Source organism: Phragmites australis, chromosome 3, assembly GCF_958298935.1.
Source record: "Phragmites australis chromosome 3, lpPhrAust1.1, whole genome shotgun sequence".
NCBI classification, from domain to species: Eukaryota; Viridiplantae; Streptophyta; class Magnoliopsida; order Poales; family Poaceae; genus Phragmites; species Phragmites australis.
The window spans coordinates 42442924-42461474 of record NC_084923.1 but is presented as its reverse complement, the minus strand read 5'-3'; the positions used below and the strand labels follow the sequence as shown (position 1 = coordinate 42461474).

Genomic DNA, 18551 nt, shown 5'->3' with positions numbered 1-18551 from the left:
GCACGAGAGGCAAGACCGGAAGCAGTGAGGAAGGGAAAGTGCTAATGTTGTACTCAGTAGACCAGATGTTGTAATACTGTTGTTTACATTCCCTAAGGCATATTAGGTTTAGACGCGGTACTTGTTTGGCTTATAATGATAGTGTACCGTACATGCCAACATCCATGTATGTCGCAGTTCTCATTAAAATCACCGTATTCAACTTTCTGTTTTTTGTCAAATTCGGGTATCCAAAATATCGAAAAAAGCATCTAATGGTACTAGACGATTTGACAAAAAAATAGTGGCACAAATTAAATTATTTTAGCAAAAGCAAGGTGTCGTCTGTTCATAGGGCGAAATCTTGCTGTCGCCTATTCAACGGTTGAGAGAAAGGTGTTGCCTATTCACCAAGCGACACTAAGCTCTCGCTCGGTGAACAGGCGACACATGTCACTCACAGCCTTTTTAATTCCTTCCCAATCAGTGCTGTCAACTGATGTACGGGCGATGGTAGCATATTTCTACTATTTTTTGAAACAATCGTGTATTTTTGCAAATATTATATATATATATATATATTGTCATGCATGCGTCCGCCCGACCTGCATCCTGTGCACTAACTAGTACTCGGTGCAGGCCGATTAGCCGGTGAGATGGCGTCCAGCTACAATTTTGGAGGAGTTGAGCCCTCCGATGGGAAGGAGGATCAAAATTCGATTTTTTATTTATATATTTTTAGTTTTCACTATTTGAAAAAATACATGTCTATTTTAAAATATTGCATATCTAGGCTACCGTCGTCCATTAGAATAACATCAGATGTCGCCCGTTGGACGTGCAACACCTTATGGGGCTCACGGTGCAAAAACTCCTAGCCGACGCTAACGTGTCGTGCAACTAACGGGCGGACACCCTTATTATCACCTGTTGGAAAGGCGACATGATGGGAGCGTATATGCTTTGCTAGGGCCGCTGGTGACACATTTTCCACGAGCTGTAGCTACTCGGGCCGCACAATAGAATCATCGCACAGCTGAGGGCACATGACCCAGTCAGACTATAGGCTGAGGAGGGCTACTGGTGGCACACGACCACATAATCCTGTCAGATTCCATCCGACGCGCTCGTATGTGACGTGCGCGGACCAAATGGTAAGGTGTTGCAGAAGCATGAGGTGTCTCTCTCTGATGGGGCAATATCTTCTGCACCATATCATAGTGTCGTTACGCTGGTATGTCATGTCAAGGTGCCGTCTATTGTTATCGCTCTTTCTATAGGTGACGGTATGATAGATATGTAATATTTTGAAATAAACGTCTATTTTTAAATATATGGAAAATAAAAATAGCCAAAATTCAATATTTCACCTGTTACTCAACTAATTTCTTCGAAGGGAAAAAATGTGAACCAGACGATTCAGAAGTAGCAAATATGAAATTCGTTTATTTATGATGAAAAGAGGATTATTTATTCTTCACAACCTGAAGCCATGCATGAAGCATCCACAGCCACACCACTCACCGATCGGCAATCGACGTACGTGGGACGACTAAAACTCGGCACTCAGAAGGAGCAGTTGGACCCTGGCACCGCCGACGCGTTCCGGCCGCAGTAGTTGAGCACGAGGGGCACGTCGAGCGGCAGGTTGATGGGGATGCCGAGCGCGCTGAGCCTGATGACGGCGCACAGGCAGGCGGCGAGGTCGAGGTTGACGAGCTGCCCCAGCAGCGGGCAGCACTGCTGGTTCGCCGGCACGTTGATCTTGAGCTTGAGCAGGACCAGCACGTCGGCGCACACCTTGAGGTCCACCAGTGCGTTCGTCGGGCACGGGTTGCCCCGCGACGGGGTCTGCGCACGGACGACGTCGACGCCGGCGGAGAAGAGGAGGGTCAGGGCGAGGAGAATCGCCGGGAATGCCATGGATGACTTGTGCTTGTGCTCGCAGGCGTTTGTTGTCTAGTTCCGAGAGTGCTGTTATTGTGATGGCTCTTGGAGTATGGTAGCTAGCAAATGTGGAGTATTTATACAGAGTTGCGATGCATTGCAGGAAGTGGCCTCCAGATATTTTCCGCTTTCCCTTATCGATGCATCTATCATGTGTGTACATGAAACGGGTAGTGATGGCACGGTTTGCAAAACAACGATATCCGCCGATCAAGCCACCGTATAATTAGATCATGTTTGGTAGATTTTAACTTAAAATCTATATAGGATTTATAGTTTATATGATAAAATAAATTAGTTGAAATATCTATTTTTAATTTAAAATAAAAATAAAATGTGTAAACTAAAGGTTTTTAATCTATTCATAGGTTCGGCTTAAAAATTTCTGAAGGTAGAAATAATTTTCTTAAAAAAAAATTAGAATTTAAGTTCTGCTAAACAGACTTTTATGGTATGTTTGGTAGAATTTTTTCTGATCCAAATTCTCTATGGAGAGTGGTTTTATGGAAAAAATGATTATGTGGCTGAAAATAATTTTCTATAATAAATTATATGGAGAAGGTGATTCTGTGCAGAAAGTGAATCAGTAGGAGCTGTTTCTTTTTTCAGTTTTCTAACTTCTAGTTTATTTCAGATAATTACCTCCACAAATTTTACTCAGAAAACTAAAAGCTAAACTCTGTCAAATAAACTTTAGCTTCCCTTTCTATAAATGTGATGTCCATAGATACGTGAATCACGTCCATGTAGCATGGCTGAGTTTAATCTGCAGATGGGGTAGTACCTGAGCAAGCTTTACAACTCAACAAGCACTGCGTGCCAAGAGCGGTCCGCGCACCCAATATTGGTTGCCTTGTTTCTTTTCGGTTCTAGGTGGCATACGCGCTGCCACGCAGACGCAATGGTGCGTTCGTTCCAAAGCAACTAGCCGACATCCCGCGCATGCACAGCACAACCGCGTAGTGGCCACCACAGTTCCGGAGTTTCAAAAGAGGAACCGATTGCGGCCCCGACCCGATCGATCAGGACTGTGATCGATCAAGACCAGATGGTAGATTCCCATGAAATTAAAGGACCGGTTTCATCGACGGGTTGAGTTCAGTGGATCGCACCATCACAGGCTTAGATACTGTTTGTTTGTCTCTAGGTTATGAATTATAGATTATAAATTTTATAAATAAACGGTTATATTCTGTAAGTGATTCTGTAAATATATATCTGAATTATAATATAATCTACGTTTCACTCAAAATAAGCTTCTACAATTTATAATCTAAAATCTAAAATTTAAACGGAAACAAACAGAACTTAATGACTTGTTTTCGTGGTGCGTCCTTCGTGGAAACTTAATGACTTGTTTTCGTGGTGCGTCCTCCGCGGAGGCTTATGATGTGACTTGTTAGCCAGGACGGAAATAGCCGAAGCCGATGGCGGAAAAAAATATCCAGTCGTAGTGGGAATTCGGAAATGGGCTCAAAGTCACACGCATTTGTCTGTCACGGGCCGCTCTATGCTGCTGGGTCGCCCAACACACTTGGACCGCGGACAACCATGATGGGCCGCATCGGAGCTTTTGGGCCATGCCAAACCCAACCGCACAAGATGACCGTGAGTTTTTCATTTTTTATTTCGAAAATCAAACAATTGTAAAGAGAGACGTCTATTTGAAAAAAAATTACAGAACTAGAATATTATCGTCTATTAGAAGGACGATAATATGGACCTGTCGCTCGTTGCAAACATTTTCAGACAAAACTATGATATGTACCATGAGAAATAAAAAGATAAATTTTATTTAACTGTTTGAGTTAAAAAAAAATTGGAGAGCTAGATTATATCATCCTCTACGCAATACTTTTTCATGAATATTTCAATGGTGTTTTTAATTTTAAGAGCATTCGAATGTTAATTTTTATTTATTTTAAACATGTCGTTAGTTGGAAAGGAGACAGACTTATGTCGTCCATCCAGCGAGCAACGGTAGTCTAATTTTACAATTTTTTCAAATAAACATTTATTTTTATAATTTTTAATTTTCAAAATATAAAAATAAAAAAATTCATACTGTAACTTCCAAGCGGACCGAATTGAGTACAATCAAGGAAAACCGCCACCGATCCGAGCAACGTGTGACAGCAAGGCAAAGCCCAAGGGTGCGATACGAACCAGAGACTGACGCAAGACGATTAATTCGGCAGCAGATGCTTCACCAAATTATGATGTTAGTCTAGCTAGGAATGATTCACAATTATGATTGGATCATTTTCTAGATTTTGTAATGGGTTGTATGACCAATAATTTAGCTAAGCCTGGTGTCTAATGGAATATGTTTCCACTAAAAAATGCAACGCTTAGCCGTGTTGGATCGGAAGGCTTGGCTCGGGACAATTCCAATGACTCTTTAAAAAAAAAGTAAAAAAAAAAATCCAAGGACTAGGGCTCAAAGTAGTAAGTTATACGATTTTATCTATTTGTTGCAAAGCACGGCATCCCATTAGTTAGAATTTAAGATGCGTGAAAATTTCTTTTATGTCATTAGAACCTATACACTTCTCTTATTGGCCATCCAAAATTACAGTTCCCTTACGTGCCACTGAATCAAATTTCTAGTCACTTCCTTGCCAGTCGGTAACATTCGCGAGGTAACGCTGCCGCTAGAGCCTTTTCATTGTTATGGACATTTTACCCCTCCATGAACGACGATGTGGATTCATATCCAAACCCCGCCCTGGTCGGTTTGCCCGTAGCCTCTAAAAGTGTTACCTCAGTGGATATAGGTTGTTGTATCCGCTTATATATATTCCCTCCGTATGCTATCTCAGTGGATATAGGTTGTTGTATCCGTTTATACAAACAGATCACTTCTTAGTGTCATAGAACCACATTTGTACGAGCAACCAATAATACCAACTATTGTATCTGCTCATACAAACTTAGATTCAATTAACAAACAAAAATTCAGCTCAGTCTGTCCAGACAGATACAAACAACTAAACATTCTTTTTTTCAATAAATATAACTTCACTTAAACCGCTTCCCCTCAACTTTGCATATACAGTTTGTACGGACAACTACGCAGCCAACCAATCACAGCCTGCTCTCCCCCTCCCTCTCGCTCGAGCTAGCGACGGGTGCTTGGCCCACGGAAGCAAATTCTGCAAGACCTGCCCTTAGAACAGCTCCAGTGTATGGGGAAAAGTGAACCGTGGCTCGCACAAATCAAACCGAACACATTGGAGTAGTTGAACTATAGGTGTCAGAAAGCAGACTCGGTTCGAACAGAGGCGAATAGAAAAATAATTTGCACCACGGAATGAGAGAGAACGACGAACGACAGGGATGATGTGTTGGAGGCGACACCAGAAACGAAGGCTCCACCGCTGGATCGAGCTCCCCAATGGCCAAACCAGAGGCACCGCCGTGCTTTCTATACGCGTGGATGCAGTGGCGAGCTGAGGCGGAGACGACGTAGGGCAGGAACGGGCGCCCCGTGGAGGTGGGATCTAGTTGTAAGACCCCACTTACCGAGATCTCCTGTGCCGCCAATATCAGTCCCTGGATCAAGTAGCTGATACACACAGTATAACAGTCATAGTATCACAGTCAAACTTCGTACATAGATATAATGGATACAGAGTACAAAAGATTACAAACCACTACAATTTTACAAAACTGGCCCAGCGGCCAGCAAAAGTACACAGCAGAAGCAAAAGCCCAAGCCACAAGCAGCAAGGGTGCGGGCGCGACTTGCGAAACTACTCTTCATCTCCGGCTTCACCTCCAACGAAATCAGGATCGGTTTCTTCATCTGAATGACAGCAAGAATAAGTACACAAGGTACTCAGCAAGCCCTACACTACTTTCAAGATGTTGATAGATGCATATAGGGTAATTCAAGGATAAGGCTTCACGGCTTTAGTTTTAGCGTAAAGCAGTTTTATGCAGGTATATATTTTGCTTCATCTACCATTAATCTTAAAATGGTTGAAATGGTTCAAATAGTAGAAAGCTGTATCTGGGGCTTTGGGTCCTGGGAGGGGCTACACCTCACTCCGCAGTCCCTTTTCACACTTGGTACACTTCTAGCATCACGCAACTTCTGGCGGGTTAAGCCATGAGCTTCATCATACGGACATCTAGTCCACACACTCACTCATCAAAACACACGCACCCTGAGTCTAGTCAAGCGTGACCATGCCTTCGCATGTCCATAACCGCGGACACGGCTATTCGAATAGGTTTACACTCTGCAGAGGTTGTACAGCTTTACCCATGCGATATGCTCAGCCTCCATCCGTTGCAAGCGGAGGAGAGAATCATACCGAGACCTTTCCAACACCTTCCCTGCCGGGCTTTTCCGCGACGCACGTCAAGGACCAGAGCTTGTCGGTGTATTCGGAACCAGGGGTCCCTAAGTCCCGAGACCAGGCCGTCCATCCGCCACATGTCACCACCCTGCAAGATAAGAAGAAGCTAAGTCCCGGGAGAAGGTGCTCGGGGCCGCCGCCTCTGGTCCCCGAGCACCCCGGTTCCCCGAAGGTCTCACCCAAGTGCTCGGGAGAAAGTGCTCGGGGCTGCACGTGGCAGCCCCCGAGGACTCGGTTCCCCGAAGGCCTCACCCAAGTGCTCGGGAGAGAGTGCTCGGGGCTGCACGTGGCAGCCCCCGAGGACTCGGTTCCCCGAAGGCCTCACCCAAGTGCTCGGGAGAGAGTGCTCGGGGCTGCACGTGGCAGCCCCCGAGGACTCGGTTCCCCGAAGGCCTCACCCAAGTGCTCGGGAGAGAGTGCTCGGGGCTGCACGTGGCAGCCCCCGAGGACTCGGTTCCCCGAAGGTCTCACCCAAGTGCTCGGGAGAGAGTGCTCGGGGCTGCACGTGGCAGCCCTCGAGGACTCGGTTCCCCGAAGGTCTCACCCAAGTGCTCGGGAGAGAGTGCTCGGGGCTGCACGTGGCAGCCTCCGAGGACTCGGTTCCCCGAAAGGTCTCACCGAAGTGCTCGGGAGAGAGTGCTCGGGGCTGCACGTGGCAGCCCCCGAGGACTCGGTTCCCCGAAGGTCCCACCGAAGTCCTCGGGAGAGAGTGCTCGGGGCTGCGCGTGGCGGCCCCCGAGGACCCGGTTCCCCGAAGGTTCGCGCGAGATCATTCGACGACCTGAAGGATCCCATCGTCGGGGTGTCAGCCAGTCAAAGGCCCAATGCCACATTTAATAGGCACGCGCGGCCTGACATCCTGACATTCTCAGCTGCCCACGCCCCAGTGTCAGACCCTGCCATGCACTGGCAGGGGGGCGTGGTTCCATTAAATGCACGGGTCCCGTCCCGTTTCATCCAGGTGCCTCGGGATAACGTTGCCAGAATCGAAGCGCTCCGCCTACCACCCTGCCCTGGCAGAAGAACAAGACAGGGTGGGCGCACCGGGCACCTCTGAGGCTGCCCGGTGGGCCCCCTTTATGGCGCCCGAGGGCTTCCACAGTGGCGGGTGGTCGGATGCGCGCCGCATTTCTCCACCGCCCCTGTCACTTCGCCAAGACGAAATGATTACGCCTTTCTCCGTGGCACCTTGGCACTGGCACCCCCTCTTTCCCATTCAGGATATGTCGAGGTCGGCGCGCCTATAAAAGAAAAGGATGGAGAACACGTAAAAGAAGGGACCAAAAGTGTGTGAAGAAGAGGACGCAGACGCTTGAACCAGCTCAAGCCAAACTAGAACACGAGAGCCTCAAGCTCTCTGTAAGTGGCTCTCTCTTTTGTAACCAGATACATCCTTGAAGAATTCCCTTCAAGGATAGATATAGCACTCACACAGGAGTAGGGTGTTACGCCCCCGTGCGGCCCGAACCTGTCTAAACCCCGGTGCACCCATCTTTCTCGCACTAGGACGATCATCTCCCACCAGCCACTGCATATATTTCCGTTTCCCGCTTATTTCCCAAAAACAAGCTCATTCAGGATCATCCCCCGGCCGAATCTCTAAAAAGGGGTCTCTCGGGATCCCTGCGACAGGAGTTCACCCTCCGACAGAGCTGTATGTTCCGAAGGCCAGCATCCCTTTTTAAGCCTAAGCCGGTACCTGAAACCTCCAAACAGCCGACAGGATAGTCACTTGACTGCTCGTTGCTCTCAGCCTCCTGGTATTATGCCCAACCCAGTCTGGTGAAGGGAGAAGTCAAGTCCTGCCCATACAGGACGCATGGTTGCACGGGGTGGCTAAGCATGACGGCGCAAGACTCGGTCCTTAAGCGGCCGGGCTAGGCATCTTCCTGGGCAATGAATACCACCATGTAACTCAAGCCCCCAAGAGCATCCTCCCCGGAGGACCACTCTACCTGCCCGCGCCAAAACAGTTTTCACCCATTTTTACACATCACCTTCCATGTCCCACCCGACATCAAGGATTTCACCACAATCACGGAATTCACAACCATCAAGGAATCATGGTATATGAGTTATTGTTGATAACAGTAAATCTTGTCTCCGAAAAGAAGTGTTTTAAAAGCAATATCTCCGAGGAGACGTATTTTAAAAGCGACATCTCCGAGGAGATGTATTCAATACTAAGCATGCTAGATATCAAGACGTCGTCCATCGTTAATATATTTAACAACAGGTATTCCTAGGGTGATATGTATTCTGGATGATGACATGTATGGCATGGCAGTGTTGATAGGGTTAACTACTACAAGTAGTTTGAAAGAAATGCAATATATAGCACATGCGATAATAAGTCCGATTTTAGTTGATCATGTATATTATTCGAAAACATAGGTTCAATATGATCAAGGAAATAGGACTTGCCTTCTCCGGAGTTTTCCTCGAAGTCTTGGTTAAAATCCGGATCTCCTTCGCTCTTGACACTTCCTGCGCAGAATTCGCAGAATTCTGGGTGTTCTGCAATTACGACTACGATCAATAACGTGCTAGATTAGCGATGAATCAAACAACACCAACGAAAAACCAAATAGTCTCTAATAGGCATTAAAACATGATAGACGTGTGGAGCTTGATTTTAGATGAATTTCGGCGAAAGAATCGCCGAAATCGGAGTTGAAATGGATGAGCTATGGCGTTCCGAATATTTGTTGGAAGGGAAATCCTAAAAATCAGATAATGCTACTATTCCGTGGACTTGGTTCGCAATTCTATGGACCGAAGAAGCTGTGAAGGGAGGGTTCACCGTGGACCCTAGGCCATAGACTCGGTCTGTGGGCCGGTGGTGAGCCGCCCGGCCGGTCCACCGTGGACCAGGGGCTGTGGACCGGCCACCCACCCGGGGAAGGGGCCCACTGCCCAGGGGCAATCCGGCCAGGGGATAAGGACGAGGGGCCGGTCCTCCCTCCTTTTTCCCGTGCGTTGGTTCCCAGAGAGAGAGAGAGAGAAAGCCGGGGAGAACGAGGGAGAGGGAGAGCCGACGAGGGGGAGAAGAAGACCGGCGCCGGAGGGGAGAGAGATGGCCGACGGCGGGGATCCACCGGTGGAGCTCGCCGGCGACGAGGCCCGGGTCTAGCGAGCTCGGCGAGATGGCGTGGAGCGGCGGTTGGCCGGCGGAAGAGAGAGAGTCGGCCGGCGGCGACCCTCGGTGGTGGCGGCCAGGGCAGCCACGGCGTCGGGCCAGCGCAAGGAGAAAGGGCGCCCGGGGTTCTCGGCGACGGCGGGCCTACGGCTGGGCGGCACGTCCCGAGGCGCGGCGGCAGGGCGGCGCCCGGAAGCTCCGCGACGGGGCGGCGGCCGGGAGCCCGGCGACGGGCAGCACGCCGAGAGCTCGGCGACGGACATCACGCCGGGAGGCAGAGGGTGATGGAAGAGGGGCTCACCGGTGAAGGACGGCGACGGCGGGTCGGTGGCTCCGGCTGTTGTTTGGTTGGTGTGGGTTCTGCGTGGCGTGGGGAGGGCTGTGATGCTGGTGTGTGTGGTGTTTGTGCTGGGGTCGTGCAGGGGGGGAATGGAGAGCAGAGGGGGCACCGGCGAGGGTGCTGGGCCATTTGTAGGCGGAGGGACCCCGGCAGGCCGGCATGGCGAAACAGGGAGGGGCATGGGTGGCTGGGTTGGACGGTGCCGACCATGAGAGAACGGGGAGAGAGGGAGTAGGTGGTGGCCGGTGAGTTGATTGAGGTGATCGGGCACGGACGACTGAGGCTCGGGATGGGCTGGTCGGTGACCATAGGGGAGAGAGAGAGATGAGATTTGATGAGAGAGAGATCGGTGTGATCTGTGGAACTGATGTATTTTGAATTGTGAATTTTGATGTGTATTAATGCAATTGTATTTGAATTCAAATTGTATTTGAATTGAGAATTGGAATTGTATGATTCAAACGAATTGGGTTGGATTGAATTGGAATAACTTCAATTGGAGAACTTGAATTTGCAATATGGCTTTGGATTAAGATCAACTTCAATTTAATTGAGGTTGACTTAATTTGGTCCTCTAGCTTTTGGTAATAGTTGGAATCTCTGAACTTGGATTTGAATTGGAGCTGATCAGAATCTAAGAGTGAGTTTGGATTGAGAGACATTCAATTCAAACCCCCACCCAAAGAACCGTAAAACCATTGATGCATGCCAAGCAACCTAATGCAGTGCTCATGTTTTAACTAGCATTGATAAATCTTGGAACATCTACTAAACTTAGCACCTTCAACATGTATGAGTGTGTATGTACGGGTATACATACACATCCCTGCACCTGTTCCCACATACTTAGTTGTCCTTAAAAAAAATTTAATTTGGAGCTAATTCTGCAATTATACCTTAAGCTAAACACAGGGTGTTACACTAGTGCAGCTGGGTTGTAGATCGAGGATGTCGGGTCGACAGGTCACGGACACAAGGGGGCACCGCCTTAGGCTCTAGACGGTCGGAGCTCTCAGTGGGCCTCCCCTGTCAGGCTCAGTACAAGTAGGGTCGGCTGGGGCAAAAGGAAGTTGGGCCTCGGTAAGAAGGCTCTGGGTGCTCCGAAGGTCCGCAAGACTAAAAACCTCTGACAAACGACTCAGGCCGGAGGGGCCAATCCTTCCCCCACCTCGGACCTACAAGGGCTTCCGAGCCTCCGACCTTGCGGTGGAGATTTTATTTTAGCAAAGGTACGCCTATGACCACCTAGCAATAGTTTTCCTAATCGTTATCTAGCCTAGCTGTTAGAAATCTCTATGACAAGTAGAAACAGTAGAGCCCAAGTTCTATCTCTATTTGCATAGTAGATAGTAAAGCTTAAGTCAAATTCCTGTTCATAATAGGTAGCGAAACTTAAGTTATATCTTAGTTTGGCATGTGCTGAGAATAGCTATCCGACCTAGTCATCACTTGTCCCGCAACTAGCCTTTCGCTAACAAAAGTAGATTGTCAAACTTAAGCTATATCCCTGTTCAAAGAGTAGGTAGTAAAGACTTAGTTTAAGTTATGCCTTCACTTAAATAGTACACAACAATGAAAACCTACACACCTGCAACTGTAATATGCCTAGGTCACCTAGAAGACATATTATGCCTAGGTCGACTAGAAGGCATTACATAGTTTTGGTAGTGTAGATACCACACACCAGAGGGACATCCTCGGTAGCGGAGATGCGATAAACCTGAGGGATATCCTTGATGGTGGACAAGCCCACGCACTGTATGCATAGCATGCCTAGGTTACTTGGAAGGTATTAAGCCTAGGTTACCTGGAAGACATTGCATAGTCTTGGTAGGCAGTAAAGCCTACACATCTGCATACGCAACATGCCCAGGTCACATGAAAGAAATATTATGCATGGGTCACTTGGAAGCTATTACATAGCCTCAATAGTTCAGATGCCACACACTAGAGAGATATCCTCGATAGCGGAGATATGACGCACCTGAGTGACATCCTCGGTGGTGGACACGCCCGCGTACCATAAGCATAACATGCCTATGTCACCTGGAAGGCATCAAATCAAGGTCATCTGGAAGGCATTGCATAGCCTAGGTAGGTAGTGGAGCTTACACACTAGCAGGCGCAATATGGCAAGATCATCAGGAAGGCATATTATGCCTAGGTCACCTAGAAGGCATTGCATAGTCTCGGTAGCATGGGTCACCTAGAAGGCAACAAGAATTCAGCTTTGGTCACACCCAACTCGACAAAACACCCCTAGAGAATCACACCCACCAGCCGCTAGTAGCCGCAGGATGCGAGGGGGCCAGAAAAGAGAGATAGTCGAAGCATTGGTGCGACCAAAAATGTAAGTTAAAAGGTGAAGTCAATACAGTACAGTTTCATCTAGACATAAAGCACATATCAAATATTAAGTAAAAGTCCACTCTGTGTGGCATGGAAGCTCGTATGGACTTCTCCAATGCCCACTGCCTGACCGCGGCTAAGGGCCGAGGGGGTCACGGACCACCTCTCCCGGCCTAGACATCGGCTTCACCTCCGACAAGCGTCGCGGGGCTCCAAATGACCTTGCCTCCAGAGCCTGACCGCGGCTAAAGGCCGAGGGGGTCGTGGACCGCCTCCCTCGGCCCAGCCATTGGCTTCACATTCAGCAAACGCCGCGGGGCTTCGGATGGCCCTGCCTCCGGAGCCTGACCATGGCTAAAGGACAAGGGATCATGGACCACCTCCTCTGGCGCAGCCATCGGCTTCACCTCTGGCAAACGTCGCGGACTCCAGATCTTGCCTCCGGAGCCTGACCACGACTAAAGGCCGAGGGGGTCGTGAACTGCCTCCCCTGGCCTAACCATTGGCTTCACCTCCCACAAACGTCGCGGGGCTCCAGATGGCCCTGCCTCCAGAGCCGGACCGCAACTAAGGGCCGAGGGTGTCGCGGATTGCATCCCCCAGTCCAGCCATTGGTTTCACCTCCGGCAAACACCGCGGGGCTCTGGATGGCCCTGCCTCCGGAGCCTGATCGCGGCTAAAGGCTAAGAGGGTCGTAGACCGTCTCCCCCGGCCCAGCCATCGGCTTCACCTCTAGTAAGCGTCGCAGAGCTTCGAATGGCCCTACCTCTAGAGTCGGACCACGACTAAGGGCTGATGGGGTCATGGACCACCTCCCCCAGCCTAGCCATTGGCTTCACCTCCGGCAAACGCCGTAGGGCTCCGGATGGCCCTACCTCCGGAGCCTGATCATGGCTAAAGGTCGAGCGAGTCATGGACCGTCTTCCCCGACCCAGCCATTGACTTCACCTCCGGCAAACACCGTGGGGCTCCGAATGGCCTTGACTCCAGAGCCTGATCGCGACTAAAGGTCGAGGGGGTCGCAGAGCGTCTCCCTCGGCACAACCATCGGCTTCACCTCCGGCAAGCACCGTGGGGCTTCGGATGGCCCTACCTCTGGAGCAGGACCATGGCTAAGGGTCGAGGGGGTCGCGGACCACCTCCCCTGGCCCAGCCATCGGCTTCACCTCCGGCAAATGCCGTGGGGCTCCGGATGGCCCTGTCTCCGAAGCCTGTCTGCAGCTAAAGGCCGAGGAGGTCGCGGACCACCTCTCATAGCCCAGCCATCGGCTTCATCTCCGTCAAACGTCGTAGGGCTTCGGAGATAGGGCTTCCAGAGCTTGACTGCGGCTAAAGGCTGAGTGGGTCGCGGACCGCCTCCCATAGCCCAGTCATCGGCTTCACCTTCAGCAAACGCCACTGGACTCCGAATTGCCCTGTCTCTGAAGCCTGACTGCGGCTAAGGACTGAGCAGGTCACGAACCGCCGCCTCCCCCGGACTAGCCATCAGCTTCACCAACCTTAACTCCTCCGGTGCACCGTCGTGCGGCTCTGAGTGACTCCGCCTCCGGAGCCCATCTGTGAGCTTCTGGTGGATCGCTTTGAGTCGGAAATCTAGAATAAATTTGGAGAGAAGTTTGAACTAACATCGGATAGAAGAAAGGGTATATCATGCTGAAAGCGCACAAAGACGTGTTTGGCAACATATTCGGAGAATTGCCATACAGTTTGATTCAAGAAAAAACACTAAGCGGTTCGAAGAATTTAGTTATGTTACTAATAACTTACACATCCAAAGAACACTTACAAAGAGGAGCACCGACATATAGGAAAAAAAAAATCCTAAGAGAGCAAACCAGAGGGACAAAGAGTACAAGGTGACAAAATAAAACTCTGGACTCCCTAACAGCGGCTGCGCATGAAGTGGCATATGCGCTTCGTTTGAGGCCTACCGCTGCGGAGGTTGATACAGTAGCCAGCACCCAAGCTATCAGAAGATGAGGACGAGGACGATGAGACCTCCTCCACAACCCTCTTTCTCTCCTCATTGGTCTCTTTTTCTGTCCGGGCCACCCTTTTCCTCGCTTCCGCCTCTCCTCGTCGATCTCCTTCCTCAGGAAATCCCAATCGACCTCCCCTTCATCGCCAGAGATATCTATGATCTCAACGGGAGCGACCACACAGATTGGAGGTTGAGCCAGAGCAGCGGGAGGCGGCCCCCTCTACAAGGATGGAAGCATGATTTTCATCGGTTCTAACCTTGTAAGCACTGGCTCTAGCCTTGCAAGCATGCTCGCGAATCGCTCGCCTCCGAAGGCGCCGTGGTAGGTGGATCCAGGGTAGGCATTGGAGGTGACGAACCAGTCGAGGCCATCGTCATTTCCGACGATGAGGAGGAAGAAGACACCATGCTCAAACCAAAGAGAAGCGCTCCCTCACACAACAGTGAGGGATCAACTGGGTGAACCCTAGCTTTTATAACCAAACCGACCAGTAACGCACACCCAGGGAAGAAAATAGAACAGCCACGAGCATCACTTCGCGACACTTCCCATTACTCCCCTGGGGGCCCATGGCTACATCCTGGTTGATCCCCGTACATGTGGTAACATCCTACGGTGACACCCTAGTTTATTGCACGCACGTCTCATCGTATTTATGGCTTAGGACTCCTTTCGGCGCGTGCAAGGGCCGCGAGCATGAAACCCCAGTGAACCTACACGTTACCCGATCAGCTGCACCACTGTCACTTCATGTCCTTAAATATTTATACCAAGAAAACAATGAGAATACCTTGCTTCCACACACAATCTTCACTGCGACGATTCAAGTGGTGAAAGGAATCACCATCAGGGGGGCTGAAGAGCTCACTCCGGCCTCCACATGGGCTCTAAAGCGTGTGCCTCCGTCACAACCTCGACGGCCTTCGGCTTCAGCGATGGCCACGCCTCAAACCTCCACATAGGCTCCGGAGCCCAGAGGAAACCAAGTAATTCCCTTCTGACAACATCATCTCCATCAGAGCCTCGCCACCATCACTCATGGTCACTACGGAGAGACTTCCTGATGGTGAGGGGTTGTTCAGGAGATCTTGACTTTGAGGCTTGGCTGGAGCTGATTCGTTTTAAACATTTGCTCACCCCTCCGAACCTTAGGGTCAACAAATTAGGGGTACTGTTGGGAGAAATGCCCCAGTCCACAGGTATTACCACGAAGTCACCGGCTGGTGTAACTCCAGAACCCTAAGGCTTCGGGCCCCTCACTGAGATTACAACATCTAGAGGCTGTAAGGGCTCATTAGGCCGCTCCTTCTCTAGGTAGGGGAGACAGCTAGCCTTCGAAAGAAATATCAGCGAAGAAAGGACATCCTGTGCAGTCATCTGACACGAAGTGACCAGCAGTTAATGCCAGTGCAAGTGGAGGCTATCCTGACATCCGGGACAGTGTAGTGTCGTGCTGTAATTGATGACTGGCTTAGTATCGAACCCTTATGTTGCTTGCACCACTGTATTTGCCATAATGGATAATATATTATAGGTATGGGTAAAAGTAGTTTTACCAGGGCTCGAACTGTGTAAGTTTGACCGGGCCTGGACCCTGCATAATAGAGATAACTTGTACCGTTATTTCTATAGAGACATACTTATGCGTTTATACCCCGAATGACATTATAAATACAGACATCTGACCACCAGACCAAATGCCACACAAAAATTCCTTTAACCATCAATACATAAGGTGTTTTTTTCTCTCTACTTCTTCTTCAAACTTAAAACATTCGAGTAAATATGCTCTAGTCGTGCTTGTTTGTGGGAGGTATTTTCTTCCTCTAACACTCTAGATCATGGTAGATTCTCTGTCCTGACGTTCCTAAAAAATGTCATCTATCCTAAATCTCGGCATTACAAGGATTGAGCAACGCAACATAACAAAAAAAAATCGCACGATCTAGCAAACACTGAGCGGATGGCTTGATGAACCAAGAACCCCCCCCCCCCTCGAGGTCTGAACCCACATACGTACCATCCTATTCTTGTTGAAGACGGCGAACACCTCCTTGAACTGGACGATCTGCTCCACGTTTAAGCGCTCCGCCATCTGCCGTCGATCCAGCTTGCCTCCCCTCCCTCCTCTACTTCTCTCTCGAACCGGAGCTTTTGGAGCCGTGCAACGGCGTGCGTTCTTGATAGGCGTCGACGGGGGCTGGCGTTTTTGGTAACTTTCTGGACCGCGTGAGGGGACGGGACCAGGATCCCTTAATATCGTGCATTGTCGTTAATGCGTGGGATTGAACTCACGTGTTAGCGATAAAATTACCATAATATTAACGTTAGAGGATCCGAATCTCACATGAGAAGAGGAGCAACAGAGGAGATGGTGAGCCCAGGCTAGGCCGGGAAAGCTGTTCAAATCTTTGGTACACCCGCATGCACATCGAGGGGTATTGGCTGGTGACTTACCCACTGACATGTAGGATCAACAACAGGTTTAGTTTCCTGTGGATTCCTGGTAGTAGTGTGCAGTGTGCAGTTAAATGGCGCTGAATTTTCCTATTTTTATAAATATTAATTTCTTTTTTCCCGAATGAAACTCAGTAAGTTTTACAGAACCTCAAAACATTCGATTGATAACGTCGTATAATTCTTCAATATCAATCTTTCATGCAAAATTATTGGTCCATGCATGGTTTTCTGGGCTCTTTGGACTTAGAAGGTAGTAGTACATAACAAAATGGATAATGAGGGTAGTATGTATTGAAACATCTCGCTGATATCATATAGTACTACATAGTTTTGGCCTTATATAGCAACAGGGGATAAATGGGCAGATTCCGATAATAGCAGCAAGATGTTTCAATCCAACCCATCAATAGCCACCTTGTTGATACTATATTACCTTATAAGTCCACAAAATCCAGAAAACCACACCTGGACGAATAATCTTTCATGAAGATTTGTTATCTAAAGAACTATACCACGTTCATAGTCCGAACTTTGGAGCTCTGCAAAATTCCTCTAGCTCCAAACGGTCCATGGTGTAGCATGAAGAAAAAGAAATTTGCATATCTTTAGGAAGAAAAGAAAATTCATATTTAGCAAAAAAAAAAAGGTAAAAAGAAAAACTCTAGCCCCTGAATTGCATATACTGATCACCAATTCACTGGGCCCAAATTCCAGCGTCAGCCAACAGGAGACAAAGACCAAACAACAAACTAAGCCACCGCTGGCCCCACCTAGCAGTGGATAAGCAGCCAGCCATTTTTCCTCGAAGTGAATGCTGGTGTGCCAAAAGATTTTGAACAGCTCTCGAGGCTCAGCCAGCTTGTAGCACCGGTTGCTGTTGTGTCAGATCAACTGTTTAGGTTTTGTTTGGCACCACACTCTAGATTCAAGATTTTTTTAAGATGATTAAACTTGCTTCAAAATTTTTTGAATCTAAAGCCGTAAATAGATTGAGATATTTAGTTAAATTATTTGATTTTTTATTTTAAATTAAAAATAAAAGTTTAAACCACTTTATTTTATTTGCAAACTCTATCTCAAAACTAAAGGTATGACAAATAGACTCTTATACATGTATCATGGTAACTCTCATTAGCAGTTGACAACCCATGTTACTAGTACTTAGCTTTAGTTGACAACACATGTTGCCAGTACTTTGGCTTCACCCATTCAAAGTATTCAGGAAGATAGGAGTATATGGTCATATGGTTAGCAACATTTATCAACTAGGTTTTTTTATGCTTTAGCTTTTTACAATTCCCTGTTGGTGTACATTCTTGGAATATTTATGTGTCTGATGCATAGCCGTTTGGTAAGGAATATATAGCTTCGATCATCGCGAACACCGCAGCCACAACCCAGAATGGTTTAGGCCTTTAGGGCTTGTTTGTATGGTGCCAAATTTGCCCTACCAAATAGTGGCTAGCCAAAATTTTGGCCATGGTTCTTTTTGCCCACTCTTGGCCAAAGATTCACAAAAAATTATACAGAGCTTGTCAAAAATAAAAAATTTGGCAACTATTGGTACGCAAGCAAATGAGTGCCAAATTTCTTGGGCTAGCCAAAGTTTGGCATCCCCTACTATCCTCGCCATACACCACCTCGTCCTGACATGTAGCACCACAGCCACGATCAATTTGTCTACAACCGCGCCCGCGATGAACTACATGCGCATCGACAGAAAGTGCACACATCATTGTTGTAGCCACACAACATTCCTAGGCGAGGCCAGACCTGAACGAGTGGCTACACATGGTGATTAGGGATGCTTTATGGCCCGGTAACCTACGAAAGTTTTATATCAGAGGATGGGGATGAACTCAAACCTCTTCTCTATTCCTCATTTATGCCCGGGCATCCTCAAATTTTTTCATAAAAAACATGTCTACTACCTAGATATTTCCTTCATGCATTACAAGTTTATTAAATATTTACTAACTCATTTAGAG

The 18551-nt window shown here is 48.4% G+C and overlaps 1 protein-coding gene across 1 annotated transcript; it reads right to left on the bottom strand.

The window, feature by feature from the left end:
• Positions 1–1405: 1405 nt before the first annotated feature.
• Positions 1406–1968, bottom strand: LOC133911221 (cortical cell-delineating protein-like). Its single transcript, XM_062353426.1, has one exon. The coding sequence runs from the start codon at positions 1900–1902 to the stop codon at positions 1546–1548; it is 357 nt and encodes a 118-aa protein (XP_062209410.1). The 5' UTR covers positions 1903–1968; the 3' UTR covers positions 1406–1545.
• Positions 1969–18551: the final 16583 nt, after the last annotated feature.